Genomic DNA, 26,943 nt, shown 5'->3' with positions numbered 1-26,943 from the left:
CTTACGTTGGAGTTCTGCTTTCAGGGCGCCGGCAGCCCAGGGCGGGACACTGGGTGCAGGGCGCGCTGCTGTGCCTGGGGGTGAAGGGATGGCGCTGAACGCCTTAGCTGCCCTGAAGGCCTCTGCACACAGTAAATTTTGTAGCGAAGATCTCGGTATAAAATCGTTACGTATGGGGGAAAAATAATAAAGGAGACAAGTTATTTCCCACCAGGCTCTGCTGAACGTTACCGCTGGGTTATTCGGAAACGCCGCGGAGGACCCGTCCCCCTGGGGAGCCGCGGGGAGAGGCGCTCCCCGGGCTCGCAGCCCGCCCGGCAGCGGGGATGCCCGCCCTCCTTAGCGGCATCGCGTCGCGCCGCGCCTGCCGCACGCCTCGACCGGGCTGCCGCGGCCTGCCGCCGTCCCGGCCGCCCCCTCAGCGCGGTGCCGCCGCGGCCATGCCGCTGGGGGGCGTGGCCAGGAGAAGCGAAGGGAGCTGCGCGAGGGCGGGCCGCCGCCGCGGGGCAGGGCCTGCGGGAGGGGGCGGGGCTCGGAGGGGTCCTTCGGGCGTTGAGGACGCGCACGCAGCAGCGTGATGACGTCAGACGTCGCAGGGGGGGGTGGGCTGACGGCGGCGCGGGGCAGTGGACGCGGTGGGCCGAAGCTGCCGCTTGGGCCATGGCGCACCGGTACCTGCTGCTGACGCGGGGCAGCTGCCGGCGCCGGGGCCTCCCCGGGGTCCTGCTGCAACAGCTGCTCTGCGGAAGGGGCTTGCTGGGGGCGAGGCCCTGCCTGGCGCAGGTGAGGAGCCGGGCGTAGGCCCTGCCGGCCGCCCCCCCGGCGGCTGGCCGCTGACACGGGGAGAGGGGGACGAGGGAGGGTCTCTGCTGCCGTGCTGACGCGCGGGGCCGCCCCGCCGCTGCCCGTGGCTCCAGGCCGGGGGAAGGCGCCCCGCTGCCCGGGGTCGAGGACCCCTCGCTGCTCCCCGCGGCCTTCCCCGGCTCGTTCTTATCCCCGTCGGCGGAGGCGGCCCCACGGGTGCCCGCCCTCCCGGGGAGCGAGCGCCGGCGGATGGGCGCGAGTGCGGCGCCTCCCGGGCTGGCCGCGGCAGCCGGGCGCCGTGCGGGAGCCCCGCGGGCACTGCGGGCTTCTTCGGCTGTGGCGGCACCCGATAGCCGCTGAAGCACCCCTCCGGTGTTGCCGGGTTCCCAGCCGGTTTGCAGGTGCCGGTTGCTCAGAAGCACCTCCGCTGCATTTCCAGGGTGACGGCCGGGGCAGGGCGGCCGTGGCGGCCGCAGACGGCGGCGGGGCTGTGGCCTGAGCGAGTGGTTTGGGAGTTTGGGTTGTCAGTGAGCGCAACGGTAACGTGCCGAGAAAGGGAAGGCGAGTGGTCGGTTGTTTGGATTCTGGGCTTGCGCGGTGCATTAGCGGTATGGATATGAACTTAATATTCTAGTATTAACTCATAAATCATGACGGCTGGTTATTCATTCTTAGTTAAATGGTTTAGACCAGCGGTCCTCAAACTTTTTAACCAGGGGGCCGGCACACGGATGAAGTGGCAGGCAGCCATCTGCGGCTGCTTGGTTTCCCCCCGCAACCCCCGGCGGGGTTCTGTAAATACCGGGGGCCATATTCAGCCCACGCGTGGGCTCTAGTTTGAGGACCCCTGGTTTAGACTGTCAGCTGTATGATGAGATGTGTATTACCTTTGTTGTCAACCCCAATATATCGGAGGTGTGACAGACGTATGCTATTGCTTGGGGAAAGGGAATTGTTTAATTCCTGCACCTCTCAATTGCATCATTTTTCTGTAGTTTTTGTGGTGAAGAATTGCGCCTTTGTAGGTATGACAGTGATCACTAGGATAGTGATAATTGTGAGATGAATACTTTTTAAGAATGCTAGTAACTTAGTCCTGAGTATAAACATGTGTTTTGTTTTTAATGATTAATTTGTAGGTTTGTTTGGTCGGAGATGAACATCATGACAACAATAACTAAAGCACGGTCAGAAGTACTGCTAATCTGTCATGAAGCTAATTCTCATTTCTGTCAAAATTTAAGCAGGTCTTATTTGAAATGGAATGTAGGAATTATGAAGGGAACTTTGTATTCATTGTAGCGTGGGGGGGGGTGTATAGGAAGCAAAACAAGGACCTTTGCTTCCATAAAAGCCTCTCTATTTTTTTCTTAAAAAAACACACACCTATGTGAGTAACTTGCATTTAGATTTCTTTATTGGCTTTCTGTCTTCAACCCCCAACATGCTCTTACTTAGTATTTTTGTGAGTGCTAGATAATTAAGACTTCTGGCTTCCTCTTATTTTATTTTGTTTGGAACTTCTTTATGGATAAACCCGTGAACTTGTAACTTTCTGGAATTAATGCATTCTTGGTCTTTTGCTTACACAATTAAGTGGATTTTCTGTTCTTGCCTTGTGTAGCCTCAGGTCTTAAAAATGGATTATGGTTACAAAGTTTTTGTAAAGTCAGTAGTTCTGCTTATTTAAAATCATCTGTTATATTTAATATTGGAATCATGGTGAACATGCTTCCTCTGTATTACAGATCCTGGGTTTATGCTACACTCTGGAGTAGTAACAGTTTCTGTGTTACTTTAACTGCAAAACTGACCTTTGTGTACTTTGCTTATCCTGAACTTGTATTTAAAAAGAAGTCTTGATTTTTAGGAAGCTGTCACAAGGTTTGCCTAAAAAAATAAAGAACTAGATAGGTTTTTTGCTTTATGTGCTGTGACAGTTCTTTCATCTCTGACAGAGAGAAGCTGGACAGAGTTTCTTGGTAGCTAACCTAAACCAGCATCCAGCAAAAATGTGCTTTGTTTGCTTTTCCCTCTGCTTAGGCAGTGGGTGTGCTAAAGCTTGCTGTGTCATTCCCATTGCCAGCTAACCTAGGGACAGGCCCTGTATCGGGATCAATATGATCAGTTTTCATGCTGGGGACTTAGAGTCCAAAAAATAAAAAAACTAACCCCAAGCAGTTGTTATCAGTGTAGTATGGTTCTAATAACTTTTGCATTTGTGGAATGCTATGGTGAAAAGAAGCTGTGTGTTTCAGTAGATTGACTCACCTAGATCTGTCGGCAGCATAAAAGCACACCTCCCAGCCTCAGGCAGGTGATTTATTGAGCCATGAAGTCAGTTCTTGTTTCTCATAAAGCAACTTTAAAACACTCAGCATTCTGCATGTTAACTTGACAAGTGACTGTCTTTATTCATGGATCTGTAGAGACAATCCAGCAACAAACCAGTTGTGTTATTCAGGTCTGCCGCAAAGCTTTATCTGCTTACCCTTCTCTCTGTTCTTCTCTGCCCTGCCCTTCCCCAGCCCAATTAAACTATAACTTAGTTCTGTAATAAACCCATGCTGGTCTAGCTGAGCCAGGCAATTGGATTTGGCTTACTTAAACTTTTATTTTAAATGTGAGCAGTTGCTTTATTTCAGTTGGAGCAAAGGTTTTTCAATATGCTTGCCCTTTAAAAATAAAAAAGGTAATCTGAGCTTGCTGAATAACTAACTCCCAAACTTCTTGGTGTTTAGGAGACCTGTGACGTAAAAGAGAAGCCGGTGTTACTGGATGTGTTTTTGAGCTTTATATGTTGATGCAGCGTTCATTACCTGTTTGTATTTAAATTACAGATGGGTTGTTGGTCTATGGCAAGCTCTTCTTGTTTTATTGCCCACATAAATGCATCCCACTTATCTTAAAAGCTGTTTCTAGGAGCACAGATGCAGTTGCTAGCGTTGGAAGTCAGCATACTGGACCTAGTAGCTATTCTCCAGGTTAACTGCTCTCCAGATTCTGCACTGCATATACTTTTTCATGATTGGTAAAATATATTCTTGGATTTTCAGTATCAGGCTTTGCTCATAGACATGCAGTGGCACAAAATAATGGCTTTATTGAGCAGCCTAATAATTCTCAGCTCGGTCTATAGCAAAAGCAAGCAAGGATGTTTTGGTATTCCTCTTGGTTCCAGTAGGTGGAACTAGATGCTTGCTCAGAATAAGTCTAATGTATTTCATCATTTGATAAGGGCTGAAAGGTGAAGCCCGGACAGAAGGCTTCAGGAGAGTTAGCATACAGTTACTGATATGTCAACATTCCTAGGGTAGTCTTAGCATGTAATCTAGTATCCTAAAGGTTTATGTAATATGCAAAAATAGGTTTTGTCTACAACCACTATAACGAAATTGCTATCAAGATGCTAACGTTGAGCTTTCTTTCACAGATAACAGTCCTAGATGCATGTTTGCTGTCTTGCATTGATACCTGGAGTTGTGTTTCCAGGGCCTGTTGTTTTCTGGTTTTCAGTTGTTTGGGGTGGTTTAGTTTTTTAACTATTTATCTGGCTTGTAAGGTAAATAGCTTCTACTCAAAATGAACAGAAGGAGATGGAGTGCCACTATGAGGCAAAAGGGAATGGAGGCAGAGAGTCAGTCAGTCAGTGGGGAAATCGTGGTTTTCTGTTTTTTTTCTTAGAAGCACTGGGAGAGCTTAGGAAGGGGATAAGTTGGGATTTTATCTAAAGTACATCCTTCTCAAAGAAAGGGGGTTTGATTTCTCTGTAATAAAATTGCAGTTTACTCTGTGTTTAGATATTCAGGTACGATACCAAGAGTTTTCTTAAGGGTTAATCTTATTTATATTTCCTTCATTGCATTTAAATGGCGAATAAAAGTAAACAACTAGCCTTAGAACAAGGTTCGATAGACTTGGCTTTGTGTTTTTTAACTGGATCTCTACCTATGTAGGGGTTTAGGTCTCCTTTTTGAACTGGCATTCCTCCTCTGTGTTGGTTTCTTAGCTGGATGTAAGCATTATCTGCTATATCACTTTCTTTTGGATTCAAGCAGACCTTTCATATTCAGAAGTTAAAGGTTCTTAACTATTTGGAAAAAGTTGCAGTTCTTTAATAAAACATAATTCAGTACTGTGTGGATCATGCTTATACAATCACAGTGTTGCACTTAAGTGTCATTCAGCTGGTATTATGAAATATTTCCCATAGGTTCGGTGCGTAGGTATTTAATGCTCATAGCTTGTAGTGTTTCCTGCTTTATTTTTCTATTTTAATAAAGAATGTTATGTTGGTATGTAAAATGAAATTCTGTTCTTGACAAATAGAATAAAAACTTCCTTACTGTAGAAATTACTCATTTGATTGAGACTTCCTTTTCCGTTGTTGTGTTATGCTCCGGTCCACAACAGTTACTATGAAGTCTGTTGTAAAGTTCCTGCTGTAAGGTAACTTCTAACTTGTTTCAGTTCAGGAGTGAGAGAGCCTGAAGATTTTTGTGGTACCTTCATGTTGTCTTATCTTTGTTTTTCATCTTTCAGCTCTGTGAAAAAGTTACCAGTGGCGTTTCTACTGACAGAAGTACTGTCTTGGCAAGTGTAATTGCAGCTTGCAGAAGGCTTTTCTCTCAGCCTCCCAAAGGTGATTATAACTTTGATCAGTGAAGCGAAGCAGACTGTGTACTCCTTGCTGAGGACTGCAATTGTGTGCCATTTAGCTCTGTTGTCTGTGGGGATGTAAGTTGTTGTACTAACCAGCCATTAATATTGAAGTGGAACATTGATTTATGGGATCTTTAGGCACTATTAAAGAACGGCTCTGGTTTGCTCAGCTTCAGGCTGTGCAGTGCAGTTTTCTGTTGAACTAAGTCTTTCTGGTTTAAAGGATGCCTTTACTTCAGGTTATTAAATACATTTGGTATTTTCTTGTCAACAGTAGTAGATTTATTTATGGAAACCTGGTAGAGCTCTTCAGCAAAACCAGTTTTGCAGTCTGTGTGTTGCTAGCTGCTGTGCTGTTGTATATGTTCAGTTTGTGACTACTGAAGTGTAACGACAGAATTGTAAACTAAAAAACAATTATGAGCTCTTTAACTTTTTCTTAATAGGATTTGAAAAATATTTTCCCAATGGGAAGAAAGCTAATGGAACTAAAAGTACAGCTGGAGAAACAAAAGGTACAAAAAGCTGCTTGGTTTCAGTTCTCTTTTGTGGAATGTGTATTCATTAAATTAGATTTTGGCATAACATTGTGGGTTTGTTTTTCAGGGAAGATGTTTCTGTACCAGATTAGTTCAAAATTGCAAATTTATAGCTTTTTGTTATTTTGCTTTCTATCATGTGTATCTTCTGGAATAACATTTTCTCTTGAGCTTCTGTTGGTATGCTGTCCTTAAATTCTTGTTTTAGTATTTCTTATCGGTTGACATCAGTCGTGCATTCAGGAATTCTCTGTTTATAGTTCTCAGCTTTTCCTATAGCAAGCTAAAATACGCATTTTGTTATGTGGAATAACCAAGCTGTCATTCTAGTTGAGGATCCAGAATGCACTTTTCAGCCAGAATCAACCATGGAGTCAGTCGGCTGCTTGAAAGAGGAGTTAGTAGTGGCAGTGCTGGGAGGGGTGGGAATCCGGAAATTATTAGCAAATAACAGCCACTCTGTTGTATCAGAAATCTATATGACACATCATCCAAGGAGAAGGAGGGGCAGCATCCCTGTGAGTCTCTTATGAGAGCAGTAATAGGAGCAGCCGTTCTCCTTTCACTAGGTCTCGAATGATAAAATCTAGTGTCACACCTGGATACCCAAACTACCAAGCTCTTGAAAGAGGCAGGGTTGGAAGGAGTGTTCGTTCGTGTTGTGCTCTGTCTTGCCCTTGAGTATGTTGACAAATGACATTATGCTACACCATGCAGGCATCTTGTGAGTTGGATGAATAGAAGAATGATTAAGATGAACTCCTCAGCTGTAGTTGGCTGTTGCTATGCTGTGCTTGTCTCTAGAACATTAAGAAGGGATGGCAACCTGTGATATTGATAAACCCTGAGCTTTGAGTGCCATAGTGTGACTGGAGGGGTGAATTATGGGAGAAGGAAATGTTACTTAGAGCTTATGGATTTCTTAAAAAACCAAAACACACACATCCCCCAAAACACCTGTGTGTGTGTGTGTGTGCACATACACCTCCTAACCAACAAAAAGCCCCACCAATCCCACCTTCCCAACTCCCAATAAAATGCTTAGAATAATCTTGCGTGTCTTGGATCAATGCAGCAGAAATAAGTTTCACGTGGTCTCCACAACAGGATTCTCTTTATATTTGGGACATTTTTCAGTTCTTGATGCCCAAATATCATCTGTTACATAATTAACTCTATTTTGGTCATACCTGCGTGAGATAGTTGTGTCTCTGTCAGTTAATGCACTATATATCTGTTTTTCTATGGAAAATGCAGTTTCTCATATCTTTTAATTATTGTAGCGTTGCAAATGAGTTCATTTTTCAGAACAAATCTTTAATTTTAGATCTAATAAAAATTAGCATAAGATTGGTGTAAGATGCAAAGATTTTGGGGTTTTTTGTTTTATTTCTGTTAGAAGCAAAGCAAGCTAGCGCCCGACAGCCTAGTGGGACTAGTAGCGGAGGAGGTGGCGGTGGTGGAAAAAAAGGTGGCAAGAAAGAAGAAACTAACTGGTGGACCAGATTACAGAAGGTGTGGATTTTAAAATATGTTTCTTTATGGTAGTAACTGTTACAGAATCATAGAACAGCCCAGGTTGCAAGGGACCTCAAAAGATCATCTGACTTGTCTTGTCCCCATAAAGTAACCTTGCATGATTTTTGCTTTTTAGGGCTATGTTCTGATTGCTTAAGTGCCCTTTAAGCCTCCTGTGCCTAGTATTTCATAGTAACTGGCTCTAGGTGGCTCCCAACTCAGTGCCTTTCATAAACAACTGTTTTCTATGTACCTTCAGAGGCATTCAGCTCTGGTTCAGGAAGATTAATGGCATTTTAAGTTATACGAATATGGTTACTAGTAGTTAGTATTCTTATAGTGGAACCTCAGACCTTTAAAGGCTTCGTATTTTGTTTCAGAATGTCAATTTGTAAAACTTGCTGACAACAGTGCTAGTTAAATGTAGTTTACTGTTAGCCATTCTGACCTTAATGGGATACTTATGTAAGTTTCATTTTGAAATTTGTATTTACTTATAGCACAAAGGTGATAGCACCTGGCAGTTCAAGAATAGAAAGAATATTTTTCTGGGTTTACTTGGTGTGCATTTTTTTCCTTCTTCCTGGGTTTTTCCTATTAGTTTTTTCCTTTATTTTTGCCAGTCTTGCATGTAGTGCTGGAGGGCAGTGAAAATTGTTTTGGAATGAAGGGAGAAAGCTCATATAACAGATAGCAAAACTTTTTAAAAAAAGTTCATAGATCAAAACTCTTCAATTCTTACTTGTGAAACACTTGAATATTTTCTATTAATGCTGTAATTCCTCAGTTACATCTGAAATTACTGAAGCATGTTCATACAACAAAATACTGCTTCATTTGACATGTTTTAACCTTGAAGGCAGGGAATAGAATCCAGAAATATATGCTAGAACCTGTTGTATGTTTACTGTGTTACATAATCTAAAACTATTTTTTTTTTTCCCCCCTCCATTTCCTAGGGTGACATTCCATGGGATGTCAGGGAGTTTCGGATGTATGTAGTGGGAAGTTCTTTTTTCTGGACAATGGTGGTATATTACTTCTTCTTCAGGGTCCCTGGGAGAGAAATCACCTGGAAAGACTTTGTCAATAACTACCTTTCTAAAGGAGTGGTGAGTAGTGAGGGGAATCAAAATGAAAAATCAGTGCACTGAAGACGCTTGTTTCTGCCTCCCTGCTTATGCTTGTATTCGTGTATCTGTGGAGTGAGAACTGGCTTGAGTAACTTTTGAAGGAGAAAGGGATTTGCTTCATCTTAATCAGTTCCTTGATCTAATGTTCTGGGTGGCTGTGTGAAGATTTATGTCATTTCAAGAGATGAAACGGAACAAGCAGCTCAGGATGGAGCTTCTTTTTGTATAGCTCGTGTAGATGTTTGAAGGGACAGTGTAACCACAGTTTTTCAGGATATGGTTTTATAGTACAGGTAAGCTGACCTAATGATTTAAGCAGGCATGCCAGCTGCCTTTAGAAGAAACTTAGACCTAACTTTAAGTACTTCCATGACCCCACCCCCCTGAAGAAGATGATAAAGTTTTCTGCATGTTTCATGCCTTAAATGAGTTCCTCAGCAAATCTGAGGAGCAGCAGTGTGAACAGAAATGTGGGGTTGGGGAATGGAAGAATTCCTTCAAGGACAGTAAATTGACATAACTGTGTTTTAAAATAGCCTCCTTTAAATGTTTTCTCCTCTTCTTCTGTTCTCCTTACCTGGAGCCACTACTGGAGCAATCAATTTTATCACTGATGTCCTATCTCTCTGTAGAACTTGGCAGCTTCCCAGACTTGGAGTAATAGGTTGGTGATGCCCTGAAGTTCAGGAGATCCAAGTGTCTTACACAGGCCTCTTCCACTTCAGGAGCCACTAGTTCTTGGCTCTGTTACCTCCCTGTTCATAGTCTTGCCTGCAGGTTAGGAAAACATCGGCTTGCTTCCTCCTTTGGGTTTCAGACCTGGGATTTTGTGTTAACAGCATGCTTCCCACCCCTCTGCTACTTAAATGGGTTGTTTCTTACCTTTCTTTGTCTTGTGGATCTATGCAGAGCTGCTCCGTATGCTTTTCCGCTTTTGCCTAGACTGTGTCTTACAGTCCTGTTCTTAATTGACAGTTATGCATACATAGTGTGAAAAAACCTTACTGGTTATATTTGTTGTGAAGCAGTAAGACACTAACTCAGTCAAAAGGTTAGTTTAGCTGTTACAGTGAACAAAGCCTGAAGTCTTGTTGCAGAAAGGCATTATGAAAGTGGGTTGTTGCACAAAACCAAGTCTCTTGGGTCTTTGTAATATGTATTCTGGATATTCAGATAAGCTAAATATGTAGCTATCAAATGGTGTTGGTTGCTGTGGTGGTGGCCAGTTAATGGGGAGCATTACTGGAGTGAGGTGCTTTTCAAAACAGAGATGTTCAGGTAGTTTTGCATGAAGTCAGGCTAGATCTATGGTTGCTTCTTAGCTCATGGTGTGCAGCAATTATGTCAGAAATGGCCACATGTAATGAGTTCAGGGAAACAACCTTACCAAGCCTGTGTACAACTCGGGCCCAACTTGTAGAGCCATAGGTAGTTTATTTAAAGACACTGAAACAAGTTATTTTATGGAAAGAAGAAAAAATGGAAAGAAACTCTAGTTCTCTTCTGAAGAGACCCAGTCAAATTCAAGAAACTAACCATTTGAGGAGACTTCTATCAAAAATACCCCAAAAACTTAATAGTATGTATCTGCAATCCTGCAGCTCAAGTCTTGATTTTAGTTTACATGGTATCTGTTACCTCAACTAAATTCTTCTTTATCTAATTGATGTTACTGTGTTTTATGTGGTAGCACAGGAAGTCTTTTATATTTGGGAAAACAATTGTAAGAACAGTTAAGATTTTCCTCATTTTGTTCACTTTGGTCTGTTTTGGAAGCTGCAATAAGAGTTTGAAGAGATGTGATCTGTTGCTTTTGGTGTTTGACCATTGAAATAGTTGAGTATTGTTTAACTATTTCACTGTACCTGTGATTTGAGCTGAGGTGTGCACTGGGTTTTTTCTTGAAGGGTATGAGGTTATCCTTTCAATCTAAATTCTAACGTGCCAATATTCCTTGCTTACTGATTACATACATGATGCCTCATGCCATTCCTAATGTCAAACTGTAGATTGTGGAACCATCCTGATCTACAACATTATTCTTATTCTCCTTACTGGAAAACAGAGTAGGTTTGTATTTGGTATATGTAGCTCTTGGCTGTGACAAAAGTGCAGTGACTATACTCTTAACGCATCACAAATTTTGTTCTTTCCTCCTACAGGTGGACAGACTTGAAGTGGTGAACAAGCGCTTTGTTAGAGTGATCTTTGTTTCAGGAAAATCCCCTCATGAATGGGTAAACACTTCTAATACATACATGTGAGACATTAGAAACAGCAAAGCAATCTTTTTATAAGTAAGGTTTGATGCATAAAACTTTGGTATGTAGCAAAAATCTTACTGTTATATTATCCTGTATTGTGTGGTTTTCACTTTTCTGTACCAATTGTTTTGCCACAGATATCTTTAAACTATGGCAAGTAGTTTGTTTCCAGCACTATGCTCTTAATACAGATAGGCAAACAGGAAGAGTGAGAAATTACTGAAGGTCCTGTATTTTTAACTCCTGTTTTCCAGCTACTCAAGAAAACCCAAGAGTTAACTGTACATACTTTTGGATCTTTTCTCTTCCAGACTGCTTTTAGCCAGTTATTTGAGAAAATCAAGATAAATGTTTAAATTTGTCTCTTTTTGATACTGTAGTCTCTAAAACCAAGCTGAGAGCTCTAATTCTTGAGAAAAGTACTTATTTCAGGGAGTTACTTTTCTAGCAGCACAGTGAGGAACAAACAGATGCAAGTGAAAGCTCTCCAAAGAATAATACTCAGTGGCAGGGACCTATTTTAAAAAACAAACAAAACCCATAAAACAACAACCACCAAAAAAGCTCACCCAAACAACAACAACAAAAAAAAACACCCCAAAACTTATATGTGGAAAATCTAGGAGAAGCATTAGAGAAACTTTACCAGGTTACCACTTCCTAGGTGGTGGAGTGGTGTTTTCGGTTTTTTTGGTGGTTTGTTTTTTTTTTTTAGCTGACTTTCTGAAACAAGGTCTGCAAGTCCCTCTGGGGTACAGTGAAATCTGCAGCAATTACTTCATCAGTGGGCTTCAGTGTGACTTATTTATACACCTACTCTTTAGCCCACATACCACTAGTTGCCATAGTTTCTCAATCAGCTAATACTTAGGACTACTTATGTTTTTTTCGTTTTTCAATGTTAGGGTAAGTAGGGGCAGGTCATGGTGCAAAAGGGGAGATGTTTTTGAAAAACTGAATCTTAGCACCGTTTGAAAGTAATGTCTGGATTTAAAGTAATGTCTGGATTTTTTTGTGGTGTATGATATAAGTTCATGCTGTCTTTTGTGAAGACAGCTAACTTTAAAGCTAACATGGACTCCAAAAGTCAAGAATAGCCTTAATCAGAAAAGCTGAGATCTTCAAGTAAAACAGTAAGTTGTATGGCTGCTGTGTTTGCTTGTTCAGTGGCCTGTATTATTCTGACTGCATGGTGTCCTTCTAAAGATGTGTTTACCTACTCCCCTTCTGTTTGTTCCTGGAGAAAATGCCAGGGTTTCAAGCTATTTAAAGTGCTCCAAAACTATTTGGTGTATGGTCTCTGTAGAAGCAATGACAGATAGTGTGTTCAGGTTGGTAGGCCTTACATTTATTGTGTGCATCTTACATCAGTTACACATTTACAAGACAACTTAAACGTGGTCTGAATCTATTCTGAGAATTGCTTGTGTATGTGTTAGAAGTTGGCTTGTAATGAAGCTGCAATAAGATAGGGCACTTTGTGGTGATCTCTGCTTTTTTTTTATAGCAGTACGTCTGGTTTAATATTGGTAGTGTGGACACTTTTGAACGGAATCTTGAATCTGTGCAGCAGGATCTGGGAATAGAAGTGGAGAACAGATTGCCTGTAGTCTACTCAACAGAGAGTGATGGGTAAGAAGTTGCTTTAAAAAAAGTCTGTTAAAAAATGTCTACAGTAGGAAAATAGACTTGTAATACATGCACCTTATGCTTCACTAGGTGGCAGCATTATCAGAATAACAATCATCTTGGCTTTGTTTTTGAATGTAACTGTAACAGGAGCTGTTCTGTACTCGCTCTGTGTAGAAATCCATATCCTCTTGCCCTAAATATAGCTGGTTATTACATAAATGTTTGTTTACAAGTTAGTCCTTCCTTCATTTAAGCCCTTCCTCCAAGTGACTTGTACTAGAGCAGGAGTCAGCCAGACAGTAGTAGAGTTCCAGGGATGGCACTCATGCAGACTTTTGAACAAACAAAATGTGTCATAGAACTACAGTATGTTGACTGAGATGTAACAGGCACTAATTTCTGCCCATAAATTCAGCAGAAGTCAAATTCTGTGGCCTTGCAAAAAGGCAAAAAATTGGTGGTTAAATAAATCACACTATCCTGCCTGTTAGCAGGAACTAAAGATGCATCATGCTTTTAATCTCTAATTGGCTAAGAAAAATAGTACTGATGTTGGATTTATGGCTTTGTTGCTTCTCTAGTAGAGAATAATGGCTACAGTTCTAGATTTGTGTTCTTTGTAGTAGTCTTTTGTAGCTGAGATTTATTGACCTGGATTCTAGAGGACAGTAGAAATGCTTCTCCGATGTCGTTTTCCAAATGGCTTAGAAGGCAGATGTAATCTTGTATCCCAAGAACAGATTTCTTCATCCAAGTAAGCAGTTGTAAAACTACTTCTGCTGGGTGTCTGTGAAATAGGTTTTTCTACCATCAGAAAATTCAGCTTTGGGTGTAGTAGTTCGTATAACTAATGAAAAAGGTTAATTGGCTGCCTCTCTTGTGTTTTCATTCTTGATACTGTGGTATGTGTTTCAGTTTTTGGGGATGGAGGGGAAAGTTTTGTTTTTCTGCCATGTCTTTTTTCCAAGCTGCTGCTGCCTGGGTTTTTTGGTGGCAGCAGGAAGAAGTAGCCTTAACTCTGGACCATCCTGCAACTTGAGATAGAGGTTTTCTGTTCCCTGTTCTTGTACAAACTCTCTGCCTTGATTCTCTGTTTCTGTCTAACAGGGCATGCTTTTAAGGATGGTCTGTCAATAAACCTGCTGAGCCCTTGTTTAAACAAATTTGGGGAAAAAAATTAGAGGACAGGGCAACACGATGCTTGTGCGAAGAGGCTGCATGTCAGCCTGAGGCTTCTCACAACAGAGTGGGGAAAGTATGTTAGTTCCTATGCCACCTTGAACCTCGTGCAAATCTCTTACTTGCTGAACCCCTTTCTGACCAGTCTCTGGCCTTTTCCTCCTCAGTGTCTGTTCTTCATATAATATGTTGCCTGTAACTTCTTGCTCTGCCCAAGAAATGCCACAGGAAGCAGAAGAGAGTAGCAGCAGGATAGGGGAAAATCCTTTTTACCTTCATTCCAGATGTGCAGAATATCAGTAAAGCCTGGAAATCCTGTGCTTGCTTACAGTAGTGCTTCTTTTCAGCATTTTGTTTTTGCTGAGTGCTGACAGAACCTCTTGTGAGCTGTTTGTTCCCTGAAGGTCTTGGCACAGATTTTCCTGAGCTGTGCTGAGATGCTATGATAATGAGGACTGCATTACTACTAGTGTTCTTGGCTTGTACAGAGCTGTGCTAGAAAGCTGGAAAACAACAAAAAGCCCATTCTGTAGCCTTGGGGAAGGTAAATAAAGACAATGAAAGAAGAAAATGTAAAAATTTAAAGACCTAAAGGAAGAAGAGTGAGTATGTATTTTTGGAGAGAAAATTCTGCTTGAAGTTGTAGATACATCAATTATATGCTTCCTAATGCAACTCATTTGGGGAATATAACCATTTGCATAACTAGTCCTATGGACTGTGAAGGGCACGGGAAATGAGCTACTTCTGTATACTAGGTAACGCAGTTTTCCTCTGTAAAACGAATAATTGCCACTTGATGTGATACGTTACTTGATGTAAACATTTGTCCTGGTTTCAGCTGGGATATAGTTAATTTTCTTCCTAGTAGCTGGTATAGTGCTGTGTTTTGGGTTTAGGGTCATTAATGTTAAACCATGACAACATTACAAGTTAATAGAGTTAGTCATCAGTGTGTTCACTTATGATGGAACCAACATTTTATACATGTGCAGTAGTGGATTCCTGTAATATATGTGGTTTTCTGCTTTGTTTGGTTTTTCCCCACAGATCGTTTCTCCTGAGTTTGCTGCCTACAATCCTGATTATTGGTTCTTTACTGTACACATTAAGAAGAGGTCCTGCAGGCTTAGGTCGAGCAGGGCGTGGAATGGGTGGACTTTTCAGTGTGGGTGAAACTACAGCCAAAGTCCTTAAGGATGAAATAGATGTTAAATTCAAAGATGTAGCTGGCTGTGAGGAGGCCAAATTAGAGATAATGGAGTTTGTTAATTTTCTGAAAAATCCCAAGCAATATGAGGATCTGGGAGCAAAAATTCCAAAGGTAAGGGAATGATGACTTAGCACGTAAAGTATTTATTCTTTTGGTAGACCTTAGTATTCTAAATTGTGCTAGGAATCTTTACATGTGCAATGCTTTCCAGCTGCTTTCTTCTGACCGTCAGGAAAAAAAAAAAAGGCATTAAGTGTCAACAGTGTAACTGTGGTGCCAGTTGCCTTGTGGAATACTTGATCTGTTCACATGGGTCAGAAATCATATGTAGTGTGCACGTGTACCATTGTTCTTACATTTAATTGTGACAAAATTGCCTTTTGGCAGTGCTGTTGTGGGAGCCCACCAGGTGACACCTTTTTTTTTTTTTTTTTGTGTCAGTCAGAGAAAACACTATTCCTATAAATCTAAGACAGCATGGCAATGTTGTATCTATTTTTTTTTCCCCTTTTTCTGGTTTAAATAAGAGATTAATCTTCAGTTTTCCTTGCACGATTTTGGCTGTGGTGGAGGAAGAGCCAGTGGGCTCAACATCATAACATGTAGATCTTTTAAGCAAGATATTTCATAGGCTTATATTACGTTTTCTTCATGAGGAAAATACACTTGTTTCTCTTGCAGGGTGCAATTCTGACAGGTCCTCCAGGTACTGGGAAAACACTTCTAGCTAAAGCTACAGCTGGAGAAGCTAATGTACCATTTATTACAGTCAACGGCTCAGAGTTCTTAGAGATGTTTGTTGGTGTGGGTCCAGCTCGAGTAAGTTTTTGGCCTTGCTTTTGTTGTTTCGGTGTTGGTTGTTGAAAGGACATTTGTCAGTGTTGGGAGGCAAACAGTTTGATTACAGCTGAAGTTCTTTCATCTATGCAGATTACTTACAAGTGATGCCAGAAACATGTCTAAACTCAAGAATCATAGATGCACCTTTCATAAAAAGAACTAATGTAGTTCAGTATCTGGTTGCAGGCCATTGGGACCCTAAGGGTTCACCTCTTTGCAGGAACTTAAGTAAACAGAACAGAGCTCTCCAAGCTTTTCTCTGAAGTACATTTACTAGCTGGGTCAGAAATACGTAGCTTATTTGACTACTGGCATGGAAAAGTCTCCTGCTCTAAACCATTCCTATTTCTTTGAAGAACTTTTATTCTTTTTGTAGTTTGAGTCTTAGACATAAATAGTTGTCTAGGACACTCAAATTTGTGGTTGAAATAGGCTTCCAAGGGTCATGGAACTAATTGATTTTCTTTTTTTTTTTTTTTTAGATCAGATGATTTAAATAACTAAATATGTCTGACATTATTTTTGTGCTTTTCTGCACTAACTCTCTGAAAATAGCTCATTAAAAACATACTAAGTGGTATAAACAAGTTATTGATAGTATTTTACAGACAAGGCAGGTAACAAAAAATGTTCTTCATAATGTCCAAACTTCTATGCCATTTCCACCAGCTCATACCTTTCCCAAACTCCAACCATCTTGTATTAAGCCTTAAAAAGTCTACTGCAAGGTGACACGGTTTTGGAAAACTGAAGATTTGTTTGCAACAGATGCTGTGAACAGACTTAATGAAGTGTACTGTCATTTTTACTTCTGTTTAAAAACTAATTCCGCTAGCATGAAATGGAAATGCTTCAGTGTCTCAATTTGGATTTGAAATTTCACAGGGAATGGCTTTTCCCAGATACACATGTGGGTTTATGTCCTGTGAAAATTCACAGGAAAACTAATTTTGACTGGAGTTCTTTAAAGCCCTGAAAAACAGCAGTTTCTGAATTTGTTAGAGGTTGTCATATAAACTTTCCAAGACTTGGTCCTTAGTTTCATAGCTGTGTGTGCATATGCCTCTTGCAAGCCTAAGTCATCATCTTTCTGATGGTCTTTTATGGGATTTCCAGTAATATAGGTAGGAAAAGATAAGTGAAGCCAGGTAATTTTGGGTCTTCTGAAAAGACAAAAGGGAAGGGGGGTGTGGGACACGCAGGTAGGCACAGGGCTTGGAACTGAGAAAATAACAGAAGCTGTTCAGAATGTTAAATGCAGAAGCTGGTTGAGAGTGGAGGCTTCAATGAGGATGCAGGGGGAGACAGGAAATGTGTAAGGAAGTTGGCAAAAGGAGCAGCTATGGAGGGGAGAGCGTATAGATGGAGAGTGGGGAAATAGATGCAGAAATGGGTAACAGGGTAAAAAAAACCAGGGATGGTGACTGAAAAAAGTGACTGTAAGCCAGAGGGTGTGGAGATGGTGGTCATGCATGTACCATCAGTGGGAGTTGAAAAAGGGAGCATGCAGTGTAGGAGGGACTTTACTGAGAAAGGGTAAGAAACAAAACTCATCCGATCCTCTGGGAAAGTGTTATATACCCTGAAATAATAATGGTACACGAACTACATTGTTGTTAGTTGTCAGTGCATACCTGAAATGCCCCATAGCAAAGTGACTTAACCTTTTCCTACTGCTCTATGTAGATGATTAGCAGCTTTTACTACCCAGTGAAATCTGTTGACATAACAGTTGCTGCTTTGGCTATGAATCGAAGTTTCAGCACAGTCAATTTCTGATGCCTGTAGAAAACATGAGTGCATTAGTTTCATTTCCTGTGAATTTAGTAAATAAGATAGTCGTTAATGATGCTAAAGAGATTATTTGTAAATTGGGATGTGCTAGAATTAAAACTGCTTACATAGCCTTGGTTCCTTTGGTGTGTTTTTTAGTGTATATGCATTACAGTAATTTTTAGTTCTGTTCCTTCTGAAAAATAGTTTATTTCTGGATCTCTGTCTCTTTCTGGTCAAAAGATAGTTCACTTTAAACATCTGACACACTTATGTATGTTAATGCTTTAGTCTCGGCACACAAATCAGAGTGACTGTAGTAGTGTACTGTCTGAAGTTTGCATCTCTTCACAGCTGCTGTATACATTGTCATCAGAGAAGCCTTCTCTGTTTCCATCTCTAACGTACAAATTAAAGCTCTGAGCTGCATATGATTCTCACTTGGGTCGAAATTCTTCCATAATGTTTCACTTCCTGTTTGCTCCAGTTAAGATTCCTCAGTTGGAGATCTGTTAGCTCACTGAACTGGTTTTAATGAGGTCCTTCTGATATATTTGCAAGCAGGGTAACATTGTAATGTTGCATCTTAAAGGCAATCACATCGTGCTATAACTTCTGTAGTAGAATTTAATAGGTAGTATCTTACTTAAAATCTGAAAGCCTAAAAACATTTTCAAGTGTTTGCTCATGTCTTGGCCATTTTTTCCCACAATTATAGAAGTTAATTTAACTTCTGAATAAATATCTGAAGTGAATTCAGTTTTCCTAGCCTGTGTAATGGAGAGACAGGGTGGCTAAGGGTCAATATTTATAACAGCATACTGTTCAATGGTAAGCACTTGTAAGTAGGTGTTAAGCTCACTGTAGCTGCTATATCACCCTGTTCTAACTGCAGAAAACAGATTTGTATTTCCTTGGTATGAAGAGCGACTGTGGTAGCATGCCAGTTCACATTCCAGTTCTGCTTGTAATACTGTGCATTAAAGAAAAGCTTAAAAGAGAAATCTTGCTTTAAATCTTTGAAGTTTGGAGGCTCTGAACTTGAAGATATAACCACTTTTCCTGAATAACTGAAATACTTCTTAAAGCTGTTGTTTAATGTTCTTCTTAATTTATGGCTTGAAAGGATTTGTGAGCCGATGGGCCTCTGCACTTGTGATTCTTGCTGAGCAGCAGCTACAGTGTAACTTACCATTGCCTTGAGAGCTGGCTGGAGGCTTTGGAACACCGATTAACCACCATACTCAATTATAGTGATAGTGTTACTGATGCACCTCTTCCCTCTCCTACCCACTTACCAACCTGAACAATTGCAAACCGATCTGATACATACTCTTTTTCTCCTGTTAAGGTGAGAGACTTATTTGCCCTTGCTCGTAAAAATGCCCCGTGCATTCTCTTCATTGATGAAATAGACGCAGTAGGAAGGAAGAGAGGAAGGGGCAACTTTGGAGGACAAAGTGAACAAGAGAACACACTTAATCAGCTTTTAGTAGAAATGGATGGTAAGTTTTCCATGTCTAAGATATGGTTTCTAGCTTAAACATAAATTGATTTTGTTTCTTTGCTTTCTAAAATGAAGAATGGTGACTCATTTTGTTGCAGCTTGGTGTTTTGCTAAAATTTATTCAGAAAAAAGAACAATCGTTCTGTGTCTGATAACTGTCATAGTTGGATAGGCCAAAAAAATTCTTTGCATGAGACTAGTCTGTCTGTAAAAAATAGAGCTGGCCATGCTGGTTCTGCAATTTCCTGAGCAGTTAATCTATTATTGCGTTTTGAAGATAAAGCAGGATTTGATATAGTACTTCACAAAGCAGAGCCCAAAGCCATTTTTTTGCTTGTTATGAAAAGCTGGACAATGCTCTAATAAATGGAAGTATTTTCAGCTTTAAGACCATTTGTTTGAACTGTCATTTCTTATGTGGCCCTGTAAAGTGGACAGGTTTTTTATTTCTATTTTATTTTTTCATGGAAATTGTTTACACAGATTTTCTTTATTACATTTTTTTCAACAGGTTTTAATACAACCACAAATGTAGTCATTTTGGCAGGTACTAACAGACCAGATATTTTAGACCCTGCTCTAATGAGACCAGGACGCTTTGACAGGCAGATTTACATAGGTAAGTTTTATCTGCATCGCTGTATACTTCTGCATTTGTAGAATACCACTGAGGTTACTGCAGATATTTACATATGTAACTTCTTTGCAGACATTCAATTAAAATAGATGTGTGTGTATATATATACATATGTGTGTGAAAAGTAAAAGCATACTACTTTCATTTTAAAGGACCCCCAGATATAAAAGGAAGAGCATCTATTTTCAAAGTTCACCTTAGACCTCTGAAATTAGACACTGTCTTAAATAAAGATAACCTAGCAAGAAAACTTGCATCACTAACACCTGGTTTTTCTGGTAAGTGATTCCTAACGCTACTGTTCTTCTCCATTTACTATATAAGATGTAGATATTTTATTTCCCTACTACTTCTGGTTTTCTTGCACTTGATGTTCTGGATGGCACTCCTACTTGATTTTATTGTATTTACTGGTACAGCATGAAATTCTCTTAGCCTGTTTAAGCAAGTAGGAGATATCTCTAAGTTTTGTCTGCCTCAATCAGGATGACATACCAGGCAGTTTTTTTCTGTTGTCAGCAAAAGCAATCCAGAGAGTTTTGATTGCTATCACTTGTTTGTGTATTCTTCCTTTTAATGCATTTGTTGCGTTCTTTGAACACTACTAGAGAAGACCTGGGTTTTATGTGCATATTCTGGAGTGGGATTTCTGTTTCCGCATGTAAAAACTTCTCCCTGGAAAATGTACTGTAACCATGTGTTGAATTAGGAACGGATGTGAGAACTTTGCTTACTGGCTTGTAATTTAATCCTTTCAAAATCCCAGCAGTTGAATTCCTCACGGCTTTCGTGGTCTATATAAAACTGGTTTTCTGAGGTCTGATTGTCAATGCTTCTGGCACCTACAGTGATGATGTCTAAACTAAGTTATCTCAGTATCATTGCTACAAATAATGCTAATAAGAAGTGGGTGGCTTGAAACCAGTAATGTCAAAGGATATCCTCTAGAGATACATCAAGGTCTGAGCTATACTGGACCCATATATAGGAAATTTGCTATTTTTGCTAAATATGTACTAGTTTAAATATAGTCTGTTGCAGACAGAAAACTTAGTAGGATATATCAAACAAGTACTTCACTGGTAACAAGCTGTTTGGTAGCTGTCTACCTGAGAAAAATCCTAAAGCCTGTAACCGTAGTATGTGTATTTGAATATCTATTAAAGAATTATGCTATGTCTAATAAATTATTTTAGAGCACATTACTCTTAATTTTCAACTCTGTAAGAATTGCAGAAAAGTAATACGAAGGCTATCGTCAAGCTAGACTGAGAGAAAATTGTTGAAAATTGTCAGTAATTCATGCCTTGTCTGCTTTTAGGTGCTGATATTGCTAATGTTTGTAATGAAGCTGCTTTAATTGCTGCAAGGCATCTCTCAGATGCTATAAACCAAAAGCATTTTGAGCAAGCAATTGAAAGAGTTATTGGAGGTAGGTAAATCACGTCAATTGTTTCTCAAAACTTTTAATATGTCGAGCAACTTCCTTTTCATATATATGTGTGTGTATACATATATATATATATATATATATATAAAAAAAATTCTCCATACTTGGAGTCTTTCTCCTGTTCTTCAAGGCTGTATTTTTCTTTTCTGTCCTAAAGACAGCCTAGACTTAGAAAAGTGATATCCTGTTTATGTTTCTGACTTCTGTAATGGAGAAAGGGGTACAGAAAGAAATTGCATCAGGATGCTTTTCTGATTTCTTCTAAATGGCAAGAGGAATAGCTGTTTGGATTTAGCAATGCTTCTAACTGCTGTTAGCCTGAAATAGTCTAGAACACTATTTTATTTTTTTAAAGTGCAAATGTTTTGTTTTGTTGTTTGAATATTCTTAAGAGCTTATACTCTAAAACCAGAAAATCTAATCAAGGACAAGGTTACAGTAAAACCTGGAATATACAGATTTCTAAAACTTGCAAGTTTTGGGTTGATTCTTTTTTTAAACTTTTTCAGTAGATGTATACATGGCATCTTAAGTATTGCTCACCATCTTTCTCAATGAGGTAAGGGATTTCAGTGGAGAAAGGTATGTCTGAAACTAGTAATAATCAAATTTATTTTATAAAGGTTTGGAAAAGAAAACTCAAGTACTGCAACCAGAGGAGAAAAAGACAGTAGCGTATCACGAGGCAGGGCATGCAGTTGCAGGATGGTTTTTGGAACATGCTGACCCACTCTTAAAGGTAAAGAAAACAAATTTGAACTAGTGATTTAACAGTAACATGGAGAGCATCTTTTCTCTTTTTTTTTTTCCTCTCCCTGAATGTTGAGAGTGTGTTAAAATATGTAATCTCGCAAAAGGTACTGTAAGCATATAAACTTTAAAGTGCTTTCTTGGTTCACTTCTAGCTTTCTTAATTGTTTCGAGTTAACTGTTAAAGGGTTTGTAGTATAAATGTTCTTGGAAAGGATCTTCCTATTGAGTCTGCTTGCCTTGATAGCTTTTTCCCTGAGGCTTTTAGTACAGATCAATGGCTTAAGTTAATCTTATCAGGTTATGCAGGTAGATGTCTCTTCAGGAATATAACTATAAAAATCATTATATAGAGGGCAATTTTAGTTTCAGTTTGCTTTTTGGATGCACAGCGTGACAAGCTGAAGATAAAGAAAAAAGCACCCCGATCTCCCAAACTTGCTTTAACATTCGTAATTTTGCTTGGCTGTGTTCATAATCTTGTGTGACTTTCAAGCTTAAAATTACTCTTGTGCAATTTACTGCTGGAAGGGCATTAATAAATGCAGAAACTCCTCCCAACTGTTCAGAATGCTAGAGATGGAGAAATGCTCTCTCTGTCTGTTACAGAATACTTTAAGCCCCTAATATATAACTCTGAAAATTGTGGGTTTTCATTAGAAAACTTAGAAAATACCATACAGTCTTGGGAAAAGGTATGTGGTCTTACCTTTCTTTTCCAGATATCCTAGTAGTTATTATATCAATTTAGAGCTAGCCAGGGCTTTTAAGGATAAATCACAATGAGGGAAAACTGTAAATGGCAATCTATACCACACTCACCCTTGAGGTTTAATTCAGACATCGTTTCCATGTTAAAGCATTCTTCAGTTTGACTTAATTTTTATGGTTTTTAACACTATGTATGTAGTTCTAGCATTCTTGATTTTGATTGCAGGTATCTATTATCCCACGTGGTAAAGGACTGGGTTATGCTCAGTATTTACCCAAAGAACAGTATCTTTATACCAAAGAGCAGCTACTTGACAGAATGTGCATGACTCTGGGAGGACGTGTATCTGAGCAAATCTTCTTTGGAAGAATTACAACTGGTGCCCAAGATGACTTGAAAAAGGTGACCCAGAGTGCATATGCTCAGGTATGTGCTCAAGTGAGACTTTTTCTTACAGTTTTATCTACTGTTTAACACTAATGTGGTGAAATAATGCAATTTGATCAGGTATGTCCCTCAAAAACCTATTTCAAAAAATATTGCATGAATAAACATTATGCTGCTGTTGTGTAGAGATGCGGAGGACTCCAGTATTTTCTTACAGTTTTACAACAGAAGTCTATGCATTAGGCTTTGATTACTGTCCTACATCTGCCCACAGGAACATGTATGCTTCAGATGGATTCAAATCCATGTGGAAATTGTATACTTTTAAAATGGAATTTAGTGCACGGATTTGATCAGCTGATCCTGCTTTTACAATTGCCCAGTTTGAAGACATAATCTGGATTAATATGTGTAACTAAATCCAGAAAACCTTGTGTTTAAGTGCTATTTGCTGTCAGTTTACGCTGCTGAAATGGAGACATTAGTTTGTGTTTGTATCATATTAACTAGTGTAGATGAGTAATTTGAATTCTTATCAAGGTAATGACTCAGCTAAATGTAGCTATGTGCTACACAGGGGTGCATTATTCCACTTCCTGCATCAACACAAAAGATGGCATTTTATAAGACACAAGAGATAGTTTAGAGCATGCTTCTCTTCCCCTACACCACACTTATCCCTGTCCCCAAACCACACCCACTTGCTGGTCTCTGGTGTGCTTCTTGCTGCCCCAGTCTGGAAGTACATGTGCGATTAAGTCTTGTTAATGTTCATTTTGTGGGATCTTCAGTCACCTTTTGTTCAATTTTAAAATAAAATAAAAAAAATTCACATTAACCAGACATACTGTCTCCAGAGAGAATTGGAAGCTTAAATAAAAGTATTGAACTTAAGAATTCTTAAGGAAGCAGATTAAGATGCTTGGTTGTAATGCTGAGATCTCTTTGAATTCTGAATATTCTTTCATACCTGTGTTGATCTTGCAAGACCAAGCAGAGAAGCACTGCTTTAGTAACCATCAAACCTGATAGTAGCCATGGAGAGAATAAATAAATAGTAGTTGGAACTTGGTTCTGCCTCTGCTGGAGTAAAATGCAACTTGAAACAGCCACACATGAACAACTAGAGGAGTCAATATTCAGTGAGTCAAGCAAGATAAGAATCATTGTCACCTTTGTAGGGGAGTGTATTGGGATGAAGTATAGCATATGATAGGATAAAAATCTTCAAGATCCTCTACTTTAATACTTGGGTCAATTTATCCATATGGAAGAGTGGAATATGCTAGACTTGGGATGCGTTTTGAATTGGAAAAAAGCTTTTATTTCTGGGAAAGGGAAAGAGGTTTACTGCTTAGTGAAGGGTGAAAAGTTTTTCTGTAGTATCTTAGTATTTCAAGCGCAAAGCATTATGTACATCACAAGTAACCACCTTTAAATGCTGGTATTTGTGTTCTTCAATTTAATAGTTAAAACGTGAAAGTAAACTAAGGTACTTTAGGTAGACTGAGTTTTCAGGGGAGAGTTGGTTTTACAGGAAAAGACTGGGTCATAGCAAAACTACTTTCTTTCAGTTTTGTTTACTGTATTTTACATCAGCATACCCTAAAAATCTTACTTTCTCTGCTTTGTTTGAATTTTTCTTTTTTCTTCAGATTGTTCAGTTTGGTATGAATGAAAAAGTAGGACAGATTTCCTTTGATCTGCCTCGTCAAGGAGACATGGTATTAGAGAAACCTTACAGTGAGGCAACTGCCAGATTGATAGATGAAGAAGTGCGGTCACTAATTAATATTGCTTATGACAGAACCTTAAGTCTTCTGACTGAGAAGAAAGCAGAAGTGGAGAAGGTGAGCGTTACAGTATTTTTAGTCACCAAGTTCCAGCTGGCAAGCCAGAATCTGAATTGAACGGAATAGATTAAAAACAGTGCCTATGTCAGTATATGAGGAAGTTTGCTCAAAAACTGTTCAATGTCGTCTTAAGAGTGTGTCACGAGACTTAAGTAAATAGAAATCTCCTTTTGTGTTGGAACACCTCTAAGGTTCTCGTGAATATGGTCTAACATCCTTCCCCCTTTATGTGGAAAATACTAATTTGGAAAGTTGGAACAAAGAGTCTGCCTACTAAAGCAGGCTCTAGTAGATGTAATAGACTAGTATTAAAAAAATCTAAACATGAAATACTAGGACTCCAATTCATTAGGCTAAAAGAAGCTCTCTAAGAAGAGAAGTAGATATAACTTTCCTTCTCTGAATTCCTTTTGAATGTCAAATAAAAATCTCTTTCTACCACCGTCCTTCCCTGCTCCCTGGCTACTTGTGATCTGCCTCACTGCAGCAGAGACTTACCCTTGTACATATTCTCTTCCTCTGTGCTAGAAGGCCTGATACAGAAAAAGGATAATTTTCTAGGGTAGGCATCTGATAAGTTTCCTGACAAGATGATGAGTTTGTATGGATTCTGTAAATGACAGTGTAGTAGGTCACCATCCCAAAAAAGATCACTGAATATGGTTTGTGCTGATCAATGTGCTCAGTGACCCAAGAAAGTTACTACACAAGTGTAGTTTTTGTATTGTAAGCATTGGTATTTTATGGTGCTCTTTAGCTTGTAACACAGCAACAGCCCTGTCGAACCACGTGGTTTGATGGGAAGGGAATGCTTGTTTTCATCTATGGCTTCGTGTCTTGCATCAAGAGCATTTTGGCCACAGTGAAAGACTGCTGTTCTGAAGCAACAGTAACAGCAGTAGTGGCACATAGGGGGGGCACTTTGCCAGATCTTTAAAGTAGGATTTAAAAAAAAAATTGTATTTTTGCTACCTAGATGCTCACAGGAGAGCAAAATCATGTATTAAGTGAACTCTGAGCAACCTGTTTGAATTTGTTGTGACATAAGTTACTGCTATTGCAGGTTGCCTTACGACTACTGGAGAAAGAAGTGCTTGATAAAAGTGATATGCTAGACCTGCTTGGCCCGAGACCGTTTGCAGAAAAGTCTACTTATGAGGAGTTTGTTGAAGGCACAGGAAGTTTGGATGAGGATACTTCACTACCAGAAGGCCTTAAAGACTGGAACAAAGAGCGTGAAAAAGAGAAAGAAGAGACAACAGATGAACAGGTTGCTAGGCAGATCAGAGGAGGGATGCCATTTTAACTGCAAAGTGTGTGGTGATGTTGACTTGCACTCTGGAAGAGAAACAAACTCACCTGGTTTGTACTTCAAATAAAAAAAAATATTTATTCAACCAAACTGTATTAGGGATGGGTGGAAGAGTGATCTCTTGTGATAAGGATATTCAGCTCCCAATTTACATATGTGATATCATCAGTTCACTGGTAAAAGGTGATCATCTTTCATTTGTCAACTGAAGAAACATACGTTGGATTTGAGCTGCAGTGGAATGCCAGAACCGAGCCTCTCAAACTTTGAAACACTTCAGATTCATGCATAAACTTTGTGGCACTAATCTCTTTTTTTAAAAAAAATGTATGTAAGCTTACAAAAATTAGAGGTTTTCTGATTATTCATCTAAAGTATACCTGTATGTGACCTGTTTCCAGAAAAAAACGCACAAAGTGCATTGTTGAATGCTTAGCCAAAAGTCTGGTCTTAAAAATTACTAGCTTTGCAAAACTATTGGCTCTTTCATCTGACCCTTTTCCCCTCCACTCTTCATTTTGATTTCTGGGAGGAGTTTTATCTACAGAGAACTTCCATGTAAGTTGACAGTGAAACTGGACACCCACTTAAGTATCTTAAAATGTACTCATGGTTCAGTGTCTTTAAGACTGAAACTCAGCTTGGCTCCTGCAGTTTCTTAGTCAGTTTTTTTACAGAGTTCTGTAAGATATTGAATGTATGAATGTGTTGTGTAAATACAGTTTGAGTCAATAAAATCAGTACTTTTCTGAACAAAGCTTGTCCTTCTTTTGGCTAG

At 39.8% G+C, this 26,943-nt stretch overlaps 1 protein-coding gene across 2 annotated transcripts; it reads left to right on the top strand.

Moving 5' to 3' along the window:
• Positions 1 to 595: 595 nt before the first annotated feature.
• AFG3L2 (AFG3 like matrix AAA peptidase subunit 2) lies at positions 596 to 26,922 on the top strand. Of its 2 annotated transcripts, none has more exons than XM_055705069.1 (17): positions 596 to 783; positions 5,347 to 5,446; positions 5,913 to 5,981; positions 7,405 to 7,520; positions 8,483 to 8,635; positions 10,819 to 10,893; positions 12,431 to 12,552; positions 14,782 to 15,055; positions 15,626 to 15,763; positions 18,909 to 19,062; positions 19,576 to 19,683; positions 19,854 to 19,979; positions 21,023 to 21,133; positions 21,775 to 21,890; positions 22,839 to 23,039; positions 24,656 to 24,850; positions 25,917 to 26,922. In XM_055705069.1, exons 1-17 carry the CDS (start codon positions 661 to 663, stop codon positions 26,157 to 26,159), a joined length of 2,424 nt encoding a protein of 807 aa, XP_055561044.1. In that variant the 5' UTR covers positions 596 to 660; the 3' UTR covers positions 26,160 to 26,922. The 2 variants fall into 2 exon arrangements, with proteins under 2 accessions (XP_055561044.1, XP_055561043.1); XM_055705068.1 differs by having other exon boundaries at positions 12,428 to 12,552.
• Positions 26,923 to 26,943: the final 21 nt, after the last annotated feature.

Source organism: Falco cherrug, chromosome 3 (assembly GCF_023634085.1).
Source record: "Falco cherrug isolate bFalChe1 chromosome 3, bFalChe1.pri, whole genome shotgun sequence".
In the NCBI taxonomy this organism is placed as follows: domain Eukaryota; kingdom Metazoa; phylum Chordata; class Aves; order Falconiformes; family Falconidae; genus Falco; species Falco cherrug.
The sequence above is the reverse complement of the archived record's forward strand: the minus strand, read 5'-3'. Positions and strand labels throughout refer to the sequence as shown.

What these genes read in the sequence shown, in the direction of transcription:
- AFG3L2 (XM_055705068.1), top strand. Translation starts at nt 661, where the DNA reads ATGGCGCACCGGTACCTGCTGCTGACGCGGGGCAGCTGCCGGCGCCGG. An exon ending in AATTGAAAGAGTTATTGGAG is followed by an intron (nt 21,134 to 21,774) that starts GTAGGTAAATCA and finishes TATTTTATAAAG; the next exon opens with GTTTGGAAAAGAAAACTCAA. An exon ending in AGAAAGCAGAAGTGGAGAAG is followed by an intron (nt 24,851 to 25,916) that starts GTGAGCGTTACA and finishes CTGCTATTGCAG; the next exon opens with GTTGCCTTACGACTACTGGA.